The 18,860-nt window shown below is 63.0% G+C and overlaps 1 protein-coding gene across 1 annotated transcript; it reads left to right on the top strand.

Annotated features, from left to right (window-relative positions):
- Positions 1-709: 709 nt before the first annotated feature.
- On the top strand, positions 710-18,514 carry ATP6V1B1 (ATPase H+ transporting V1 subunit B1; the record flags this gene model as incomplete). The annotated part of the gene is made up of 16 exons (XM_084286555.1): positions 710-842; positions 1,036-1,313; positions 2,444-2,828; positions 11,014-11,069; positions 11,964-12,062; positions 13,419-13,512; positions 14,768-14,845; positions 14,989-15,128; positions 16,018-16,119; positions 16,238-16,335; positions 16,456-16,579; positions 16,707-16,857; positions 17,315-17,397; positions 17,552-17,656; positions 18,129-18,258; positions 18,348-18,514. The coding sequence occupies 16 exons, from the start codon at positions 710-712 to the stop codon at positions 18,512-18,514; spliced, it is 2,223 nt and encodes a 740-aa protein (XP_084142681.1).
- Positions 18,515-18,860: the final 346 nt, after the last annotated feature.

Raw genomic sequence — 18,860 nt, 5'->3', positions numbered from 1 at the left:
GTTCCACGGTGCCAGAGGGTCCCGGTGCCAAATCCTGCTCCCAGGGCTCGGCCCCGGGAGTGGTGGGGGTCTCAGGGCTCATCCTGCCTGCGGTGCTGGGGCTGCTCCTGGGCAGCACCGTGCGGGCAGGACCCTGGGCTGGCAGCTCCTGGGGGCAGGATAATCCGGGGGCATTCCCCTGGCAGGACACCCTGAGGAGGCATCCCCCTGGCAGGGTGCCCCGTGGTGGCATTATTCCCATAAGGGTGCCCCGCGGTGGCATTATTCCCTGGTAGGAACCTGCCTCTGAGGATTTCTGTCCGGGAAATGAAAAGAGGAGAAGCAGGAGCTGGAAGCAGAGCCAGCCTTGCAAGCACGGAGCGAAAGCCAGCTTTAGGAGCCCCAAATTTTGCTTTTCCCAACCGAACTGGAAGCGTTTGGGGAAGAGAGGGAGAAAGAAGTCCAAAATAACTCCAGAAACACTCCCAGCAAGGAGGGCCTGTAGCAGGGACTGTTTTTCCTTTAAACCAAGTGTTTCCGTGGCACAGCAGCTGTCCCTCACTCACGCCTGGAGCACTTTACGGGAGCGCGCTGCCCAGGGCGCAGGTGGGGAAACTGAGGCAGGAGGAGGGCTGGCAGGGGGCAGGGACAGAGCCGGGGGCACGGAGGATGCTCCCTGCTCCTGCTCAGCTCAGATCACAGCTCCCAGCCCTGGGGGGGCTGCAGGCAGATGCCCCCGTCCCCAAGAGTGGCCCCCAGTTGCTCGCGGTGGCCCCGGTTCCCCGTCCTCCCTCCCCCCTATCCACACCAGCACCGCGCTCCCCACGCCGCCGTGGCGCTGGTGTCCGACCGAGGCTTTGGATGTCGGCGGGACGAGGACCTTCCCCCTCCCCACCTCACTTAATTTATATTTATATCGCCCTTCTCCATCCCCAGCGGGCTCGGCTGGGTGTTTCGGAGCGAGCGGGGCCGAGCTGGGGGGGGGGTGGTGCTGGGTCCCGCAGGCAGGACCTGCTGGCAGCCCCCCGGCTCTGGTTCTCCCTCTCCCCCACGCAGCCCCCTCCCCGGGCGAGCTGTGCCACCAAAATTTCCCCAGGCTTTCACCCTGCTTCCTCCCCTCCTGGGTGAACCGGGAGGAAATTTCGGGGCGGTTTGGTTCAGAAGTGGCCCCCCTGGCACTGATGTGGTCGGGGACGTTTGGGCTCACTTTGGAGAGCGCCAGGTTCGGGTTTGCTTCCCAAAGAGTCCCCCAAAACCTGGGGTGCCCCGAGGATGCCCTGGGGGTCTCCTGCGCCCCTGTTCCAACTTTGAGGGCAGCAGGGCAGGCAGAGGCTGTAACAGCGAGCACCTTTGGCAAGCTAAACCCAGGGAAAGCTGCCCCAAACCTGCCCCAAGCTGCCCCAAAACCAACCCAGGGGGGCTCAGGAGGGTCCCGGTCCCGGGGTGCTCGCCCCCAGCCCCTCTCGCCCTGCCCCGTGAAGTTGGACCGAGAGGAACAGATCATGTACTGTACGTGAAACTCCAACGACCGGCGTGGTTTCTGATGGTTTCTAATGGTTAATAAAAGTGACGTCCTGCCTCCTGCCTGCCGCCTCCTCCTTCGCCCTCGGTGGCCAAGCTGCCCCCCCCCAAGCTGCAGCCCCCGCTGCTGGCACCCTAAAGATCTTCCTGCACCCCAGAACCTCCACAACACACCCATGGGTGCAGGTCCGTGACCCACACGAGCCCCTGTGACCCCCGTGTCCCCCCCATGTCCCCCCATGTCCCCCCTGTCCCCCCCTGTCCCCTGTGCCCGGGCACCCAGAGCAGACACTGGGTTGGGGGGCGCAGACCCCAGCCCCCTTCCCCTGCACTACCCAGTCCTCACCCTGACCCCCTCCCTTCCCTTACCCCTACCCAAAGCCCCCCGGTTACCCCAGCCCCCTGCCGAAATGCCCCCACCAGACCCCAATACCCTCAGCCCTCCCCACGCCCCTAACGCTCCTAATCCACCCAACCTTCACTCCAAACCCAAACTCCGCCTTTACCCAAGCCTCCCCCGACCCAAATCCCTCCCTTACCTATCACCCCCCAGCCCCTACCCCTACCCCTACCCCCTACCCCTACCCCTAACCCTTACCCCTTACCCCTAACCCCTACCCCTAACCCCTACCCCTACCCCCTACCCCTACCCTAACCCTTACCCCCTACCCCTAACCCTTACCCCTAACCCCTACCCCTAACCCTAGCCCCTACCCCTAACCCCTACCCCAACCCCCTACCCCAAATCCCTACCCCTTACCCCTACCCCTTACCCCTACCCCCTAACCCTACCCTAACCCTACCCCTAACCCCTACCCCAAACCCCTACCCCAAACCCCTACCCCTACCCCTTCTCCTTCCCCTTCCCCTGCCCTTCCCCTTGCCCCACTGCCCTTGCCTTTCCCCACCCCCCTCCCCGCCCCTACCTCCCCTCTGTTTACAGCCAACACAGGGCAGAGCCGCTGCAGGCGGGGCAGCCGTGCCGAGCCGAGCCGTGCCGAGCCGTGCCAAACGGTACCGAGCCGTGCCAAGAGGTACCGAGCTGTACCGAGCCGTGCCAAACCGTGCCAAACGGTACCGAGCCGTGCCAAGAGGTACCGAGCCGTGCCAAGCCGTGCCAAGCCGTGCCGAGCCGTGCCAAGCCGTGCCAAGAGGTACCGAGCCGTGCCAAGCCGTGCCAAGCCGTGCCAAGCGGTACCGAGCCGTGCCAAGCCGTGCCAAGCCGTGCCAAGGGTGCCAGTGGCGCTCCATGGCGGTGCAGGTGCAGGCAGCAGCCCGTGAGCACGCCCTCGCCGTCACCCGCGACTTCAGCAGCAGCCCCCGGCTGAGTGAGTGCGGGGCAGGGCTCGGGGGGCTGCGGGGGCTGGGGGGGCTGGGGGGGCTCCGCCACCCTGCGGGGTGCCTGCGGGGGCTGGGGTCACGGCCACCTCCCCACCGAGGGGGGCGCGGGGGTCCCCACCAAGGTCAGGTTCAGCCGTGCTGGGGGGCGCGGGGGTCCTCTGGGTGATGGAGCCCACCGTAATGGGGACAGTTCTGCCCCCCCTAGGACAACGTGCCGCAGCGTGGCACCCCCCCGGGTCACTGCTCCCAGCCCCAAAACTGCTGGGTGCAGGCACAGCCCTGCTGGGGGGTCCCTGGGCTCACCAGGGCAGGGGGACCCCGCACATCTCCGGGGGGCTGGGGGCAGCTGGGGTCATCTCTGCGCCCCCCACCTGCCTGGGTTCAGTGGGGTCGGATGCGTCAAGGGCATTGGAGGCAATCGGAGGCCCACGGGAGGCCGGGGGGGCTGCGTGCCACCCGCTGTTTGCTGTCAACACAGGGCAGGAGCAGCACCACCAGAACCCGGCTGCGGGCAGCTTCTCCCCGGTTGGGGCTGGGCGAGGGCAGCCTTCGGCCTCAGGAGGGGCAGGGAGGGCAGCGAGGGGCTGGGGCTGCGCCTCAACCCGCTGCAGGCAGCTCCTGCCCTCCCCGGAGAGCCCTAAATTAAACCTGCAGGCACCGGCTCGCGCTGTGCACCCATGGGTGACGGCTTGCTGGCCAGCAGCCCCCGTGCCGGGCTCAAGCAGTGCCCCCACAAACACCCCCCCGTGATGTGCGAGGAGCACGGGGTGCTGGTGGTGCTTGTAGGAACAAGGACACGTCGCCCTGGGGGGGCTGCGTTGGTTTTGGGGTCAGGGAATGTGCCCGGCCTCGCATGGGCATGGTGAGCCTCGTGCCTTCCCCCACTGCTGCGGGGAGGTGGAGGATTTGGAGAGGGGGGTCCCGGAGCTGGGGGACCCCTTGGGACCCCCAGCATGGGGATGGTTGGAAAGGGGAGGGTGGCAGCAGGGTGGGAGGCTGGTGCTGTCCCTGTAGGGCGCACCTGAGAGTGGCATTTGGAAGGGTTTTGGGGACTTTTATCAGGGTCCCCCCCGTGCGAGGCTGAGCGCAGCCGAGTGCCGCTTCTGGGTGCTCCTGTGGGAGCTGCGTGGCAGCTCTGGGGTTGTGCCTGGGGTCTCCAAAATGTGTGACCCCATCAGCTGCCAACCCCACGGCTGGGTCATAGCGGCACGGGGTGCCCGGCGCTGTGGGGTCCCCGTGGGAGCAGCCACACGGCCCCAAATTCACCCTGCCAGCGGGCTGTCACTGGGCAGGGACACGTCCCCAGCTCCGTGGCGGAGAGGACTGAGCCTGCCCTGCCCGCGTGGCTCTCCCGAGAGCCAGGAGGAATCAGCAGCTGCCACAAATCCATTAGCAGGAGCGCGTGGCACAAGCTCTTACCACCTCCTGCCCTTTGCCTTCAGCCACCTCCACGAAAAATCAGCGCGGGAGCTGAGTCACAGCACGGAGCAGGAGGCCGAATTTAGCTCCCTCGGGGTGGGGGCAAGCAGAAAGCCCAAAAAGCACCAGGTTCTGCCCAGGAGGGGACCCGGTGTTCGGTGAGGGCACCGCTGCACCTCCACGGGGCCGGGCTGTCCCTGGGCACCGGGGGGCTGCTGGTGATGGGGAGAGAGACCCCCAGGGCACCCCCTGTCCCCCACCGCAGGGCAGCATCCCCGTGCCCTGCTCCATCCCATCCCCATCCCATCCCCATCCCATCCCCATCCCCATCCCATCCCCATCCCATCCCCATCCCATCCCCATCCCATCCCATCCCATCCCCATCCCCATCCCATCCCCATCCCCATCCCATCCCCATCCCATCCCATCCCATCCCCATCCCATCCCATCCCATCCCCATCCCATCCCATCCCATCCCATCCCATCCCATCCCCATCCCCATCCCATCCCATCCCCATCCCCATCCCATCCCCATCCCCATCCCATCCCCATCCCATCCCATCCCATCCCCATCCCATCCCATCCCATCCCATCCCCATCCCCATCCCATCCCCATCCCCATCCCCATCCCATCCCCATCCCCATCCCATCCCCATCCCCATCCCCATCCCATCCCCATCCCATCCCATCCCATCCCATCCCATCCCCATCCCATCCCATCCCATCCCCATCCCCATCCCATCCCATCCCCATCCCATCCCATCCCATCCCAATCCCATCCCATCCCCATCCCATCCCCATCCCATCCCCATCCCCATCCCCATCCCATCCCATTCCTCCTTCCTTCTGGGCCAGTCTCGGCCCCAAAATCCCTCGCGGACGCCTGGCCCAGCTGGTGCCTGCTCTGCCCCCCCAGGACGGGGGGGGCAGAGCCTATCAGCCCTGTTTTGCCTGATAGAGATGTGACAGCAAGCCCAGTGCTTTTTTTTTTTTTTTTTTTTTTCCCATTTCTTTTTTTTTCCCATTTCTTTTTTTTTTTTTTTCCCATGTCTTTTATTATTTTTTTCCCATTTATTTTTTTTCCCATGTCTTTTATTATTTTTTTCCCATTTATTTTTTTTCCCATGTCTTTTATTATTTTTTTCCCATTTATTTTTTTTTTCACATTTCTTTTTTTTTTTCTTTTTCCCATTTCTTTTTTTTCCCCATTTCTTTTTTTCCCATTTCTTTTTTTTCCCATTTCTTTTTTTTTCCCCATTTATTTTTTTCTTTTTCCCATTTCTTTTTTTTTTCCCCATTTTTTCCCATTTATTTTTTTCCCTTTCTTTTTCCCGTTTCTTTTTTTTCTTTTTCCCATTTATTTTTTTTTCCCCTTTATTTTTTTCCCCATTTCTTTTTCTTTTCCCCATTTTTTTCCCATTTCTTTTTTTTCCCTTTCTTTTTCCCATTTCTTTTTTTCCCCATTTCTTTTTATTTTTCCCCATTTTTTTCCCATTTCTTTTTTTCTTTTCCCCATTTCTTTTTTTTTTCCCATTCCTTTTTTTTTCCCATTTCTTTTTTTCCCATTTCTTTTTTTCCCAATTTCTTTTTTTCCCCATTTCTTTTTTTCCCCATTTCTTTTTCTTTTCCCCATTTCTTTTTTTTTCCCATTTCTTTTTTTTCCCTTTTTTTTCCCATTTATTTTTTTCCCCATTTATTTTTTTTTCTTTTTCCCATTTATTTTTTTCCCCATTTTTTCCCCATTTCTTTTTTTTTCTTTTTCCCATTTCTTTTTTTCCCCATTTTTTTTTCCATTTCTTTTTTTTTCTTTTCCCCATTTCTTTTTTTCCCAATTTCTTTTTTTCCCCATTTCTTTTTTTCCCCATTTCTTTTTCTTTTCCCCATTTCTTTTTTTTTCCCATTTCTTTTTTTTCCCTTTTTTTTTTCCCATTTATTTTTTTCCCCATTTATTTTTTTTCTTTTTCCCATTTATTTTTTTTCCCCATTTTTTCCCCATTTCTTTTTTTTTTCTTTTTCCCATTTCTTTTTTTCCCCATTTTTTTTTCCATTTCTTTTTTTTTCTTTTCCCCATTTCTTTTTCTTTTCCCAATTTCTTTTTTTCCCCATTTCTTTTTTTTTCTTTTTTTCCCATTTTTTTCCCCATTTCTTTTTCTTTTCCCAATTTCTTTTTTTCCCCATTTCTTTTTTTCCCCATTTCTTTTTCTTTTCCCAATTTCTTTTTTTTTTTCCCAATTTCTTTTTTTCCCCCCTCTCTCCGTGCTGCTTGTTTGGTTCACGCTTGGCTGCCGCTGCCATTCTTCGCCGTCCCTCACATGACGGTGCAGGTGTGTATGGGAACCCTGGGCCCCGGCGGCCCTAATTAGTGGCATAGTGCCTGGCCCCCCGCCGGGCTTTTCACGGGGGCTGCGAGGGGCTTGGGCAGCCCCGCGCCGTTTGACAGCGCTGCACAAAGTGACACATCGCACAATGGGCAGGGTGCGAGGGGGAGAGCGGTCACTTAGGGACTGTCGGAAAAGTTTGAGGAGACCAGGGGGCTCGGCTCGGGGCACACAAGGTGCCCAAAGTCGCCCTCGGGTCAAGGGCTTGGTGCCCAAAATCGTCCTCGGGGCAGCAGCTCGGATCCGTGCCCCCCCGTCCTGGGGTCTGCGCCGTGCCCCATTGTGGCCTCGCCGGGCGTTTTGGGTAAAATTTGGGTGTGAAATTTGGATGTGGGACCCCCTTGGAAGGCGCTGAGCCTCGCACGAGTGCTGGGCACCGACCCGGCCACCGTGGGGCTGGTTGTGGCAGCCGCGCACCAGGTTTGTCGCCCAAATTGACCCAAACCCAGCCTCCGGTGAGCCCGTGGCACAGGGGTGCCCGTGCCAGGCTCTGCCCCGTGCCCAGGGCCCCGTGGAGCAGGGTGAGGAGGATGAGGGTGAGGGTGAAGACGATGAGGGTGAGGATGAAGAGGGTGAGGATGAAGGTGAAGGTGAGGATGGTGAGGGTGAGGATGTGGATGAGGGTGAGGATGAAGAGGATGAGGGTGAGGATGATGAGAGTGAGGGTGAGGATGAGGATGATGAAGATAAGGGTGAGGGTGAGGATGATGAGGATGAGGACGAGGATGAGGGTGAGGATGATGAGGGTGAGGATGGTGAGGGTGAGGATGAGGGCGAGGACGATGAGGATGAGGGTGAGGATGAGGATGATGAGGATGAAGGCGAGGGTGAGGATGAGGGCAAGGATGATGAGGGTGAGGATGATGAAGGTGATGACGACGAGGGTGAGAGTGATGAGGATGAGGGTGAGGATGAGGATGGTGAGGAGGATGAGGATGAGGGTGAGGATGAGGATGATGAAGATGAGGGCGAGGGTGAGGATGAGGGCGAGGAGGATGAGGATGGTGAGGATTATGAGGATGAAGGTGAGGATGAGGATGATGAGGATGAGGACGAGGATGAGGGTGAGGATGATGAGGATGAGGATGGTGAGGATTATTAGGATGAAGGTGAGGATGAGGATGATGAGGGTGAGGATGAGGATGAGGATGATGAGGATGAAGATGAGGATGAGGATGAAGATGAGGATGAGGCTGAGGATGATGAGGGCCAGTCAGCGCTGCACTTTGCAGCAGAGCCCTAAGCCGTCCGTGCCGAGCAGCCACCGGGGCAGGGGCAGAGGGCCGGAGGGGAGGGAGGGCAGGGCGGCTGAAGCGGCACCAATTAGCGAGGGGGGGGCCCTTTGTCAGCCTCCCCCCCCCTCACCCCTCACCCCCCATCCCTGCCCTCCGCCGCTGGAGTTAACAGTGCGTGAGCAGCGGGCCGACGGCGATGGCATCTGACAGCAGCTGCGAATTTGGGGAGGGGGCTGCCCGCTTGCCAGGCTCCCCTTCCCCAATCCCTCTCCGCCCTCAGGTTTGGGGCCCCCCCCTTCCCCGACCCCCCCATTCCCAGCCCACCCACCCCGCCGCTCCGGGAATGGGTTTTTCATAACGGCTCAACGTCCTAATTATCCAAATTAGTGCTTTCCGAATTAGTGCTTTCCGGTGGCGGGGGCTTCTCCCCCCCCCCCCCTGCGCCCACCTCCCTCCTCCCCCCTGCTCTCGGCGCTTTCCCTTTCTCCTCTCTTGCCCCCTAACCCCGTCGCGACATCGCCCCGCCGGTGCCGTCGCGATATGTCGCGATATGCTCTGAGAGCTCCAGGTGGGAGCTGCCCCCGTCCCCTGGGGGGACGTGCAGAGGGCAGGTGCCCCAGCCGGGGGGGTGCCCAAATTTTGGGGGGGTGTCACCGCGCGGTGACCCTTGGGCGCGTTCCTGCTGCAATTCGCTCCTCGTTTTGCAGGAAATGAGGAATTTTGCAGGAGGATCCCTCGCATCTGCTTAAGTTTTCCCAAACAGGTCCAGGCTGGGTGACCCCCCCCCCCAAACCCCCCCCCCCCCGAGCCCCCTGGGAGAGTTTCGCCCTGGGTTTTTCAGCGGACCCGGTGAGGAGCAGCCGCGTGTGCGCGAGGACTTCCCCCGCACAAAGCCCCCCTGCGCCCCTCTCCAGACCCACCATGGGGTCTGTCTGTCCGTCCGTCCTCCTGCCCACCCACCTCTGGGGGGCTCAGTCCCCCCAATTTCCTCCTGGGCACTGCAGAAGCCCCCCGGGGAGGCTCCCCCCGGGCTCCCCACGGGCTCCAGGTGACCGCGTGGCCCCGGGGGTCCCTGCCCGCATCCGTGGTGCCGTGATGCTGAGAGTGATGCTGTGGGGCTAGGGGTCTCCATCAACCCCATATCCCTCGGGAACACCCCCCCCCCAGCCTCCTGCTGCATCCGGAGGGCACGGGGATATTTGGGTTTTGGGAAGGAGGGGAGCAGACGAGGAGCTTGGTGGGTCGGGGGGTGCCGAGCGGTGCAGCCGGCGGCTCCGGTGCCCTCGGTGGGCGAGGGGGTCCCCGAGGGGCCGGCGGGCAGCAGGGTGCCCGCAGACCACCGTGGGGTGGGGAGGGGGCCAAGCCCGTGGGGTGCCCCACGTGGGTGGCTCCGGTGGTGGGGAGAGAAGAAAAGAGCCCAACAAAACCTCCCGAGGGAAGGGAAGCCGGGGCGGATGTTTGCGAAGGGGAAATAAAAGGCAGAATGGTCACTTTGGGAATAAAAGGGACAAAAGCAGGAAAATTGGCGGCTGGGTCCCCCCCCCTTTCTCCAGCACGCCAGCCCCCCAGGCTGCTGAATGGGCGGCGGGGCTGGCGGGGGCAGGAGCGGGGCGTAATTGGGTAACGAGGAGCCGGCTAATTGCAAAAGTGGCGGGGATTAACACCGGGGCGCGAGGGTGGGCGCACGGGGAGGGTCCCGGGAGGGATGGGGGCAGCTCCCCGTGCCCCGCTCGGCTTTGGGGATGGATCCTGCCCACGCACGAGGCGTGGGGACACCGTCCCCGGGCAGCCCTGGCCGTGGGGACACCGTGGGGACACCGTGGAGAGGGTCCCCGTCCCCTGCAGACCACCCATCCCCGCAGCTGGAGGGAGGGGGCCGCGAGCTCGCCAGCTGGCCCGGCCTCTCCAATCCTATTAGGATCATGAGGAAATCAGAGAGCCCGGTGCGAGAGGAGAGGGCAGGGGGCTGAAAGGGCCCTGCGGGGTCAGCAAAGCCAGGCCCCGCCGTGGCAGGCGTTCCGGCGTTTGGCACATCGGGGAAATGATCAAGGAGCAGCTGAGGGCCGGGGCAGTTCCCCAGCACCTGCACGTGGGGTTTGTGAACCCGTGTGAACCCCCCCTGGGGTCCCTGCGCTCAGCCCCACGGGTGCTCCCCGCCTTTGGGTCACTTGGAGAGGTTCCTCTGGGACCCCCGCCTCGTCCCGAGCCACCCCCTGCTGGTTGTGCCCCGGGTCCTCCCGGAGGGACACCCCGACCCCACAGGGTGCTGGCACCTCCAGTGGCCCCCAGAGCCTGTCCCATGCTTGCTGGAATCCATCTCCCACTGCCCACCCCGGGGGATTTGCTGGGGCAAGCTGTGCCCCCCGGCTCGCGGCAGGGGCTTGGGTGGCAGAGGACCCTTTGGGTGGCACGTCCCACTGGGGTCCTGCTTGCAGCCAGTCCCAAAAAGGGGCTCAGAGCTGGGTGCTTGGAGGGGTCCGCGTCCCCAAATGGGGCTGGGGACTCGGGCTTGCCCCAGGGCCCCCCCGTTGCAGGATGCTGGGGAGCGGGGGCACCTCGGGGCGCGGGGCCGTCACTGTGCCATGGGGGGCACGGTCCCCATCCTGCCCACGTTGCCATTCCCTGCCCCAAGGAGCTGTGTCTCCTCGTTTCCGTGTTCATTTCCCCCAACAGGTTTAATTTTGCCTGCTCTCCAACCTGGAAAATATCGACTGGCACACCAGCTTTCCGCCTCCTGGAGCGAAAGCTCCCGGCCGGGCCGGGGCAGGCTGGCAGCACTGACTCATTTTGGGCTCTAAATGTCGTTTTGTTTCGATTCCCTGCTGCGTGCAAAGCGGCAGCCCCGGCGCTCGCTCGGCTGCACGTGCAGCGCGTTTGGAGGCTGCCCGTTTCCTCTCTTTCTGCACGTTTTTATTTCAATATTTCGGTGCCAACTGAGATGGAAGTCGTGGGGTGAAAGGGAACTTTCCTAGGGGCTGTGTCCAGCAGCCGAGGTCGAAACTGGCACCGGGGGCACGGTGGGGTCCCGGGACCCCTCTGTGCCATGCCCACGGTGCCCACGGGCTGGGGGTGGCGATGTGGGGAGCGGGCTGGGGGCATCCCCGTGGTCCCCGGGTGCTGACGGTGTCCTCGTCCCACAGCCTACAGGACGGTGTGCGGCGTCAACGGGCCCCTCGTGGTGCTGGACAACGTGAAGGTGAGAGCCCCCTCCTCGGTCCCACGGGGCTGGAAGGGGGGCAGCATCGTCCCACCGGGGGGTGGATGTCCCCAACTGTCCCCTCTCACGGGGACACACGGCCCCAGCACGTCTTTGGCCACCAGCTCACTCGGTGGCCGTGCCAGCGAGTCCCAGTGGTTGGGGGGAGCCCCCTGTGCCAGGGGGTGACCCCTTTGGCCATGTCATTTGGGGCTGGGGGGGGGGACCACCGTGCTGTCCCCACCCGGGCCTGGCTGCCAGCCCCCTTTTGGGGCAGGGAGTGGGCAATGGGGCGGTGCGACCCCCATCTCCTGGGCTGTCCCCTGGGCTGTCCCCTGGGTGCAGCGGGGTTTTGTTGGCTCCTTTCTCTGGCCCCTTTCACGCCGGGCGCGGCAGGATGGAAATTAAAAAGCTCCATGAAAGAGCCGGGCTGCGGCGGGTGTTTCCTTCGCTTTGTTGTCCTCTGTGCAGAGGTTTTTTTTGCAGGGGAATTAAAAGTCCAAAGTTCGCAGCGGCCGAGCCAGCCCCGGCGGCTGAGCGCGAGCTGGGGATCCATGGAGAGGAGGAGGAGGAGGAGGAAGAGGAGAGGAGAGAGCAGAGCCGGGCAGGCTCTCGTGGGGTGAACCCCCTTGGATGTTGTCCCCAGAGCTTGGGGGGCTTGGCTTCCCCTCCTGGGGGGCACGGGGCATGCGGCACTGCTGAGGGCACCTGGGCACGCTCCAGGCTGGGGCTGGCGAGGCAGCACCTTCCCCTTGCTCTTCCTCCTCCTCCTCCTCCTCCTTCCTGAGCCTCTGGGCAGCAGTGGGGTGCGTGGGGAGGCGTGGGGGGCTGCGCCGCGTTCCCAACCATCCCACCCTGACCTCCCACCTCTGCTTGTCCCCCCCCCTTTCCCAGTTTGCCCAGTATGCCGAGATCGTCAACTTCACGCTGCCCAACGGCACCAGCCGCAGCGGGCAGGTGCTGGAGGTGGTGGGCTCCAAAGCCATCGTCCAGGTGAGCACAGCAGGGCGAGCAGGGGCTGTAGGGCACGGCACGGCCCGGGGCTATGTCCTGGGGCTCTGTCCTGGGGCTCTGTCCCCCTCCAGTGGTGGCTGTCCCAACCCTCAGGGCGCTGGTGGCCGCGGCTGGGTGTCCGGGGACAGGCAGGAGCCGTGGTTCTGGCCCTCCAGCTCCTGGCACCTCTGCCCCGATCCACCCCACGGGTTGGGACTGGGGGCTCCCAAGAGCTGGGGGGGTCCCCGTGAGCATCGGGGCCCTCTGTAGGCAAAGGGATCATCCTGCCCAGGCGGCCCCAGTCCTTGCTCACCATCATCATCATCATCATCATCATCATCATCTTCATCACCACCAGGCCAGCGCAGTCCGTGCCTGGGGTTGCCGAACCGAGGTGGCTGTGGGGGCGACCCGTGCGGGACCTCGCTGCTGAGCTTCACCCCTCTAATGCTGCCCAGACCTTTGCAGCACCCTCTTAATCCTATTAGGGAGTCAGCCTCAAAAGGGGAAAAAATAGAAGGAAAAAAGGGAAAAAAGGCTCTGTTGGCAGGAGCTTTGGCAGGCAGAGCCGCGGGCACGCACCCGCAGGCACCGCGCCGTCACCCGGCTTTCCCAAGGCTCCAGGGGGCCCCCGGCTCTAATTAAAGCAGCAGCCTGGAGGTTAATTAATACAAACGGTGTCAAATATTATACGGGTGAAAGTGCCTTGGGTTTCCCTTCCCTGCTAGGGGCAGCGCCGCGATGGGGTCTCGCCGTGGGGCTGCTGCGCTCCCCGCCGCCACGAGCACCTCGTCCCCCCCAGGGGTGCTTCGGAGACACCCAGGGGTCTGGGGGCACGGGGTGTCTCTGCAGGCCTCTAGCACGTATTTATAGGGCGTGAGCTGGTGCCAGCAGCTTGGGAATTTATTGCAGTGACGCTTTACAGGTTGGGAAATATTTACCCAGGCTCATGGACTTGTGTGCCCTTGTGGGTCGGGGGCAGCTGCCGTGTGGTGTGACCCAGGGGGTGCCCAGAGCCAGCGCTGGGTGTCACCACCCCCCCTGCGTCCCCAGGGATGCCCTAAGGGCACCTCGTGTGTCCCAAGCCCCTGCTCCCCAAAGCTGGGGCTGCCAGCGGGGATGGTGACCGGGAGCATCGCCCTGCTGCGCTCTGAGCCAGCGCCTCAGGGGGATCCCTTAACCCTGGCATTTCTCCCTCTCCTTTATCACCTCTCCCTGGTGCTTTTTTCCCCACGAGGGCAAACCGAGTCGCCTTGCTGATGAAACCCAACCCCACAAGAGACCCCCCCGTGCCCCTCTCTGCCCGCTAATCCCCGCTAATCGCCGCTGGCTGGGCTCCTGCCCCGCTCCCTGCAGGTGTTTGAAGGAACCTCGGGCATCGATGCCAAGAAAACCTCCTGCGAGTTCACCGGGGACATCCTACGGACACCGGTGTCTGAGGACATGCTCGGTAAGCCCGGCTCAGCCAAACCCTGCCTGGTCCCAGGACACGGAGCTCGGCACGGCCCGGGAGGGTTTTCCCAGCGGGACAGCCCAGCTCCAGCCCCCAGCCCCGTTATTCTCGGCTCAATCTCCTGACCCCAACCAGGGCTGCACCGTTCCCTCGTGGCTGTCTCCTGCCATCTCCTTCCCAGCTCGTGGGGAGCGGGGAAAACCCGAAAAGGGCAGCGGTAAAGGGCAGGGGGCACGGTGCTGAGCGCCACGGGGCTGCGTGTCCCCATCCCGGCCGGGGTGTCCTCATATCCCCTGTAGGGTTTGGGCAGGGAGGGGGGGGGCTGTAGGATCTGTCCCACCCGCGGTGCTCTTCAGGTGCTTTGCTTTATCGACCTCGGTGCCACCGGGACCGGCGGCGGTGAGGGAAACGGTCAATAAAGCAAAACAAAGGGAAAACGGTCAATAAAGCAAAACAAAGGGAAAAGCAGTCAATAAGGCAAAGCCCCCCCCCGCCTCTCCTCGTGCTCCAGCAATGAATTAGACGGCCCCGTGCCACCGCTGCCTGCGTGCCCAGCCAGCACCAAGGCTGCTGACCTTTCATGCTCGGCGCTCTCCTCGCCCCGTTCCCATCCCCGCCGTGAGCTTTATGTGCTCTGACACCCGCTAACGCTGCCCCGGCCCCTATGGCCCTATAGGGGCGGCAGGTGGGGGGCTTCGGAGCTATCGATCCCCAGCGCAGCCGCTCGATGAGGAGGCTGGGCAGGAGCTGCAGCGCTGGAGCTGTTTGGGAACCCTCTGGCACCCCCCCCCGGAGCCGTTTTGGGGACGTTGGGGTGCCTCGGTGTCACCCCAACCCGGGTGAACCCATGGAGAAGGTGGCGTGGGTGGCATCAGGAGGGCTGCGGGGACCTGGCCCCGTGTCCTGGTGCCTTGCTGCCGTGGGGTTGTGCATGTCACCCAGCCCTCGTGTGCCCACGCCCCGTGGCACCCTTGGGTGCTCCCCATTTCCATTTCCACCTCGCAGCCCCTTGAGCTGCTGCCGGGGGCAGACGTTTTGGTGCTCCGCGCTGCAAATGGCCCAGCAGGGTACTGGGGCTGGGGGCACCCTTTGGGGACCCAAAGCGCTGCTTTTCCACGAAGGCGCAGCTCAGCCTCAGCCACCTCTCTCCCCAGTGCCCAAATGCACCCAGTAGCACTGCTGACAGCCCGGGGGGGGGCACAGCAGCCCCGTCCCCTCCTGCCCCCGGGCTCCAGCAGCCCTCTCCTTGCAGGTCGTGTCTTCAACGGCTCCGCCAAGCCCATCGACAGCGGCCCCCCGGTGATGGCCGAGGACTTTCTGGACATCAACGGTAACGGGCGCGGGCACCGGGTGGCCGCACGGGTCCGAAAAGGGCTCCTTATGAGTTATTAAATACTCTATTAATTATTCTAGTTATTATTCTATTAATATTTTGTGTTATCCGGGGTGCCCCACCGGCCTTTCCTCCTCCAGGCCAGCCCATCAACCCCCACGGGCGCATCTACCCCGAGGAGATGATCCAGACGGGCATCTCGCCCATCGACGTGATGAACAGCATCGCCCGGGGGCAGAAGATCCCCATCTTCTCCGCCGCCGGCCTCCCCCACAACGAGGTGGGTGCCAGGCACACCACTGGGGTGCCTCAGTTTCCCCATCCGCAGTGCCCCCTTTGCTGCCCCATTAAGCCAAGAGCCGCGCTGGGGGGGCAGAGATTTTGGGGCTTAAGAAGCGTTTGGGCTCCACACTCAGTCACACGGTCTGAATTTTTGGGTAGAGCTGTGTCATGGCCTGAATTTTTGGGTAGATGTGTGGGGCCAGGCGCTGGACTCGATGATCCCCGTGGGTCCCTTCCAACTCGGGATATTCTGTGATTCTCCATAAGATGAGCTGTGGGGTTTTCCGATAAGGGGCGCCCCCAATGTGGGGTGCCCTGAGAGTGGGGTGGGGGCTGCAGAGCCCCCCCAGCATCCTCTGAGTGATGGGCGCTGCACCAAAACCACCGGGCTTGGGTGGCTGGGGACAGGGACGGGGACAGGGACAGGGACGGGGACAGGGACAGGGACAGGGTCAGGGATCGCAGCCCCTCGCTCCCCCCGCAGCAGCGGCAGGGCGCAGCGCCAGACGGTGATGCAGTGGGACAGAAAAACGTCCCTGACGGATCGGGAGTGACAGGGGAGAGTTCACACGGCCGAGCCGGGGCTCGGTACGAAGGGCACGGTGGCACGGCCATGGGGCACAGCTGCCTGTGTCCCCCCCCCCCAGGTCCCTGGGGTCCCAACCTCTGCGGGGCACCTGGGGACAGCGGGGACGGCCGCGGGGTGGGCGGCTGGGGATGCCGGTGCCCGTTTTGGGGATGCTTCCTCCTTATTTTTCTGTGCCCCAGCGGCACCCCCTGCCCCTCAGTGGGGTCTGGGCGTGCCGTGGGGCCGTGCCGTGGTCCTGGCGTGGATGTGTCCCCCGTGGCACGGCCCCGTGCTGCACGCCTGCCCCGTCCCGCTGCAGATCGCCGCGCAGATCTGCCGGCAGGCCGGCCTGGTGAAGAAGTCCAAGGACGTGATGGACTACCACGAGGACAACTTCGCCATCGTCTTCGCGGCCATGGGGGTGAGTCAGGACCAGGAGGGGACCTCGGCAAAGCCAAATTGCTTGGGGCACCCCGCTGCTGCCTCTGCCTCCCCGCGCGCGGAGCTGCCGCGTGCCCGCTGAGCCGCTCGCCCCGCAGGTGAACATGGAGACGGCGCGCTTCTTCAAGTCGGATTTCGAGGAGAACGGCTCCATGGAGAACGTCTGCCTCTTCCTCAACCTGGCCAACGACCCCACGTGAGTCCCCCGAGGGGCTTTCTTCCTCCTCCTCCTCCTCCTCCTCTTGCCGGGAGGCGCTGCAGGCGCCGGGTGCTTCCCCCCGCAGCCCCCCGGCATCCCCAGCCCCTCTCCCCGCAGCATCGAGCGCATCATCACCCCACGCCTGGCGCTCACCACGGCCGAATTCCTGGCGTACCAGTGCGAGAAGCACGTGCTGGTCATCCTGACGGACATGAGCTCCTACGCCGAGGCCCTGCGGGAGGTCGGTGCCACCCTCAGCCACCTCCCAGCTCCCCATCCCCACGTCCCCACGTCCCCATGTCCCCAGACCCCCTCTGCTCGCCCCGCTGCCCCCTCCAGCACCGCCCGCAGCCCCCCGCATCCCGCAGGTGTCGGCAGCCAGGGAGGAGGTGCCCGGGCGCCGCGGCTTCCCCGGCTACATGTACACCGACCTGGCCACCATCTACGAGCGCGCCGGGCGCGTGGAGGGCAGGAACGGCTCCATCACGCAGATCCCCATCCTCACCATGCCCAACGACGGTGAGCGTCACCCCGGGGTGCACGGGAAACCACAGGGCTGGGAAATGCCAGGCTGGTTTATTCCAGCTGTTTTGGGGGAGCTTGGGGGACCTGCCATGGCTTTTTTGTGTTGTTTTGTAGCAACACTTGCTCGGTTTCATTTTTGGTTTCTTTATTCCCCACGCCAACTTTTTTTCCCCCTGCGCCAACCCAGGCAGGGCATGGTGGCGCGTGGTGTTACACTGCAGCCAGAGTGTGGTTGGGCTGGGCACGGGACTGGGGGGCACGCAGGCACCCCCGAGGGTGTGTAAAGACCCCCACAGGTCTAAACCCAGTGCTTGCTTGCCCTGTGCTGCGGGACCTGCTCCTGTTCCCCGCTGCATCCTCCGGTGGCACTGCTCCATGCGCCCCGGGCTGGTGGCCGGTGCCGCGGCCGTGCCCACGGAGCAGCCGTGCTCACGCCGCCTGCTTCCCCCAGACATCACCCACCCCATCCCCGACCTGACGGGCTTCATCACCGAGGGGCAGATCTACGTGGACCGGCAGCTCCACAACCGCCAGGTTTGTTCCCGGCGCCGCCTCGGGGATGGGTCCGGATCCGTGCCCCTGGGCTGGGGAGCGCGGCGATGCCGGCTGCACCGGGGCTTGTGTGTGGGGGGGAAAATTTGGGGGCCAAGGGGGCTGGCAGTGTGGGACCGTGCCTGTCACCCCACAGATCTATCCCCCCATCAACGTGCTGCCCTCGCTCTCCCGCCTGATGAAGTCGGCCATCGGGGAGGGCATGACCAGGAAGGACCACGGCGACGTCTCCAACCAGCTGGTAAGGGCTGGGCGGGAGGGCAGCGGCACCCGTTGTCGCTGCAGCCCCCTCCTCCCCTGGCTGAGGGCCGAGATCTGGCTCATCGTGGGCTGGAGTCCTTCGTTTTGGCACCCAGCCTCTCCTGGAGGTGCGGAGGTGCCTGGCCTGGGAAGCTGGAAGTCCCCAGGGCGCAAAGTCCCAGCGGGGCGCAGGGGACGCACGGCTGTGCCTTGCCCTGCTGCAGGAGCGAGGCAGCCGGCAGGACGCTGCTCACTGAGCACAAATTGCTGGGTTTTGGTGCTGTGGGGTCGAAAAATGCCCACAAATGCCCACGCAGACCCTGCTCAGGGTGTCCCCAGGCGTGCCACGAGCCGGGGGCAAGCAGCCAAGCCCAGGATGGAATTTTCCCAAGCTGGGCAGCCTCCAGTTGCAATGCTCTTGCCGGGGCTGCTGGGGGTGTCCGTCTGTCCTGACGGCACCCCCTGCCCCCCAGTACGCCTGCTACGCCATCGGCAAGGACGTGCAGGCGATGAAGGCGGTGGTCGGGGAGGAGGCGCTGTCGGCCGACGATTTGCTGTACCTGGAGTTCCTGCAGAAGTTCGAGAAGCAGTTCATCACCCAGGGTACGGCTGCGTGGGACGGGATGGGACGGGATGGGGCAGAGCCCGGCGCTGCCCAGCCCCTTGCACTGCCCTCCCTGCTTCTCCCCCAGGCCCCTACGAGAACCGGAGCATCTTCGAGTCGCTGGACATCGGCTGGCAGCTGCTGCGCATCTTCCCCAAGCAGCTGCTGAAGCGCATCCCCGAGCCCATCCTGGCCGAGTACTACCCGCGCGAGGCCAAGGCTGGGGGCCAGCAGGCGACCAGCACGGCGCTGTGAGCTGCTGCTGCTGCTGCCCAGAAACTTCCCGTTTCCAACCCAAACGAGAAGGAAATTGCCAGAAATCCCCGTCCCGTGCGCAATAAAGCAGTGTGATCTCCAACCTAAGCTGTGCGCTCCTCCTTCCCACCCCGGCTCCGAGCTCGCCCTGCCCCATTCCCCCCCATGGCACTGCCCCGTGGCATCCTGGCGCTGCTGTCCCACCTTGTCCCCCCCCCAGGAACCCTGCCCCACGCTGCTGCTCCCCACGGCCAGCCCCACAGGCTCCAGCAGCCCACCCAGCCCGGCTCCGTGCCCCATGCTTGGCTGCAGAAAGCTGCCTGCGCTGTGCACTGGTGGCATCTCG

The sequence above is a fragment of the Netta rufina genome (assembly GCF_964035555.1).
Source record: "Netta rufina genome assembly, chromosome: 4".
In the NCBI taxonomy this organism is placed as follows: Eukaryota; Metazoa; Chordata; class Aves; order Anseriformes; family Anatidae; genus Netta; species Netta rufina.
This window is presented reverse-complemented; position numbering and strand designations above follow the sequence as displayed.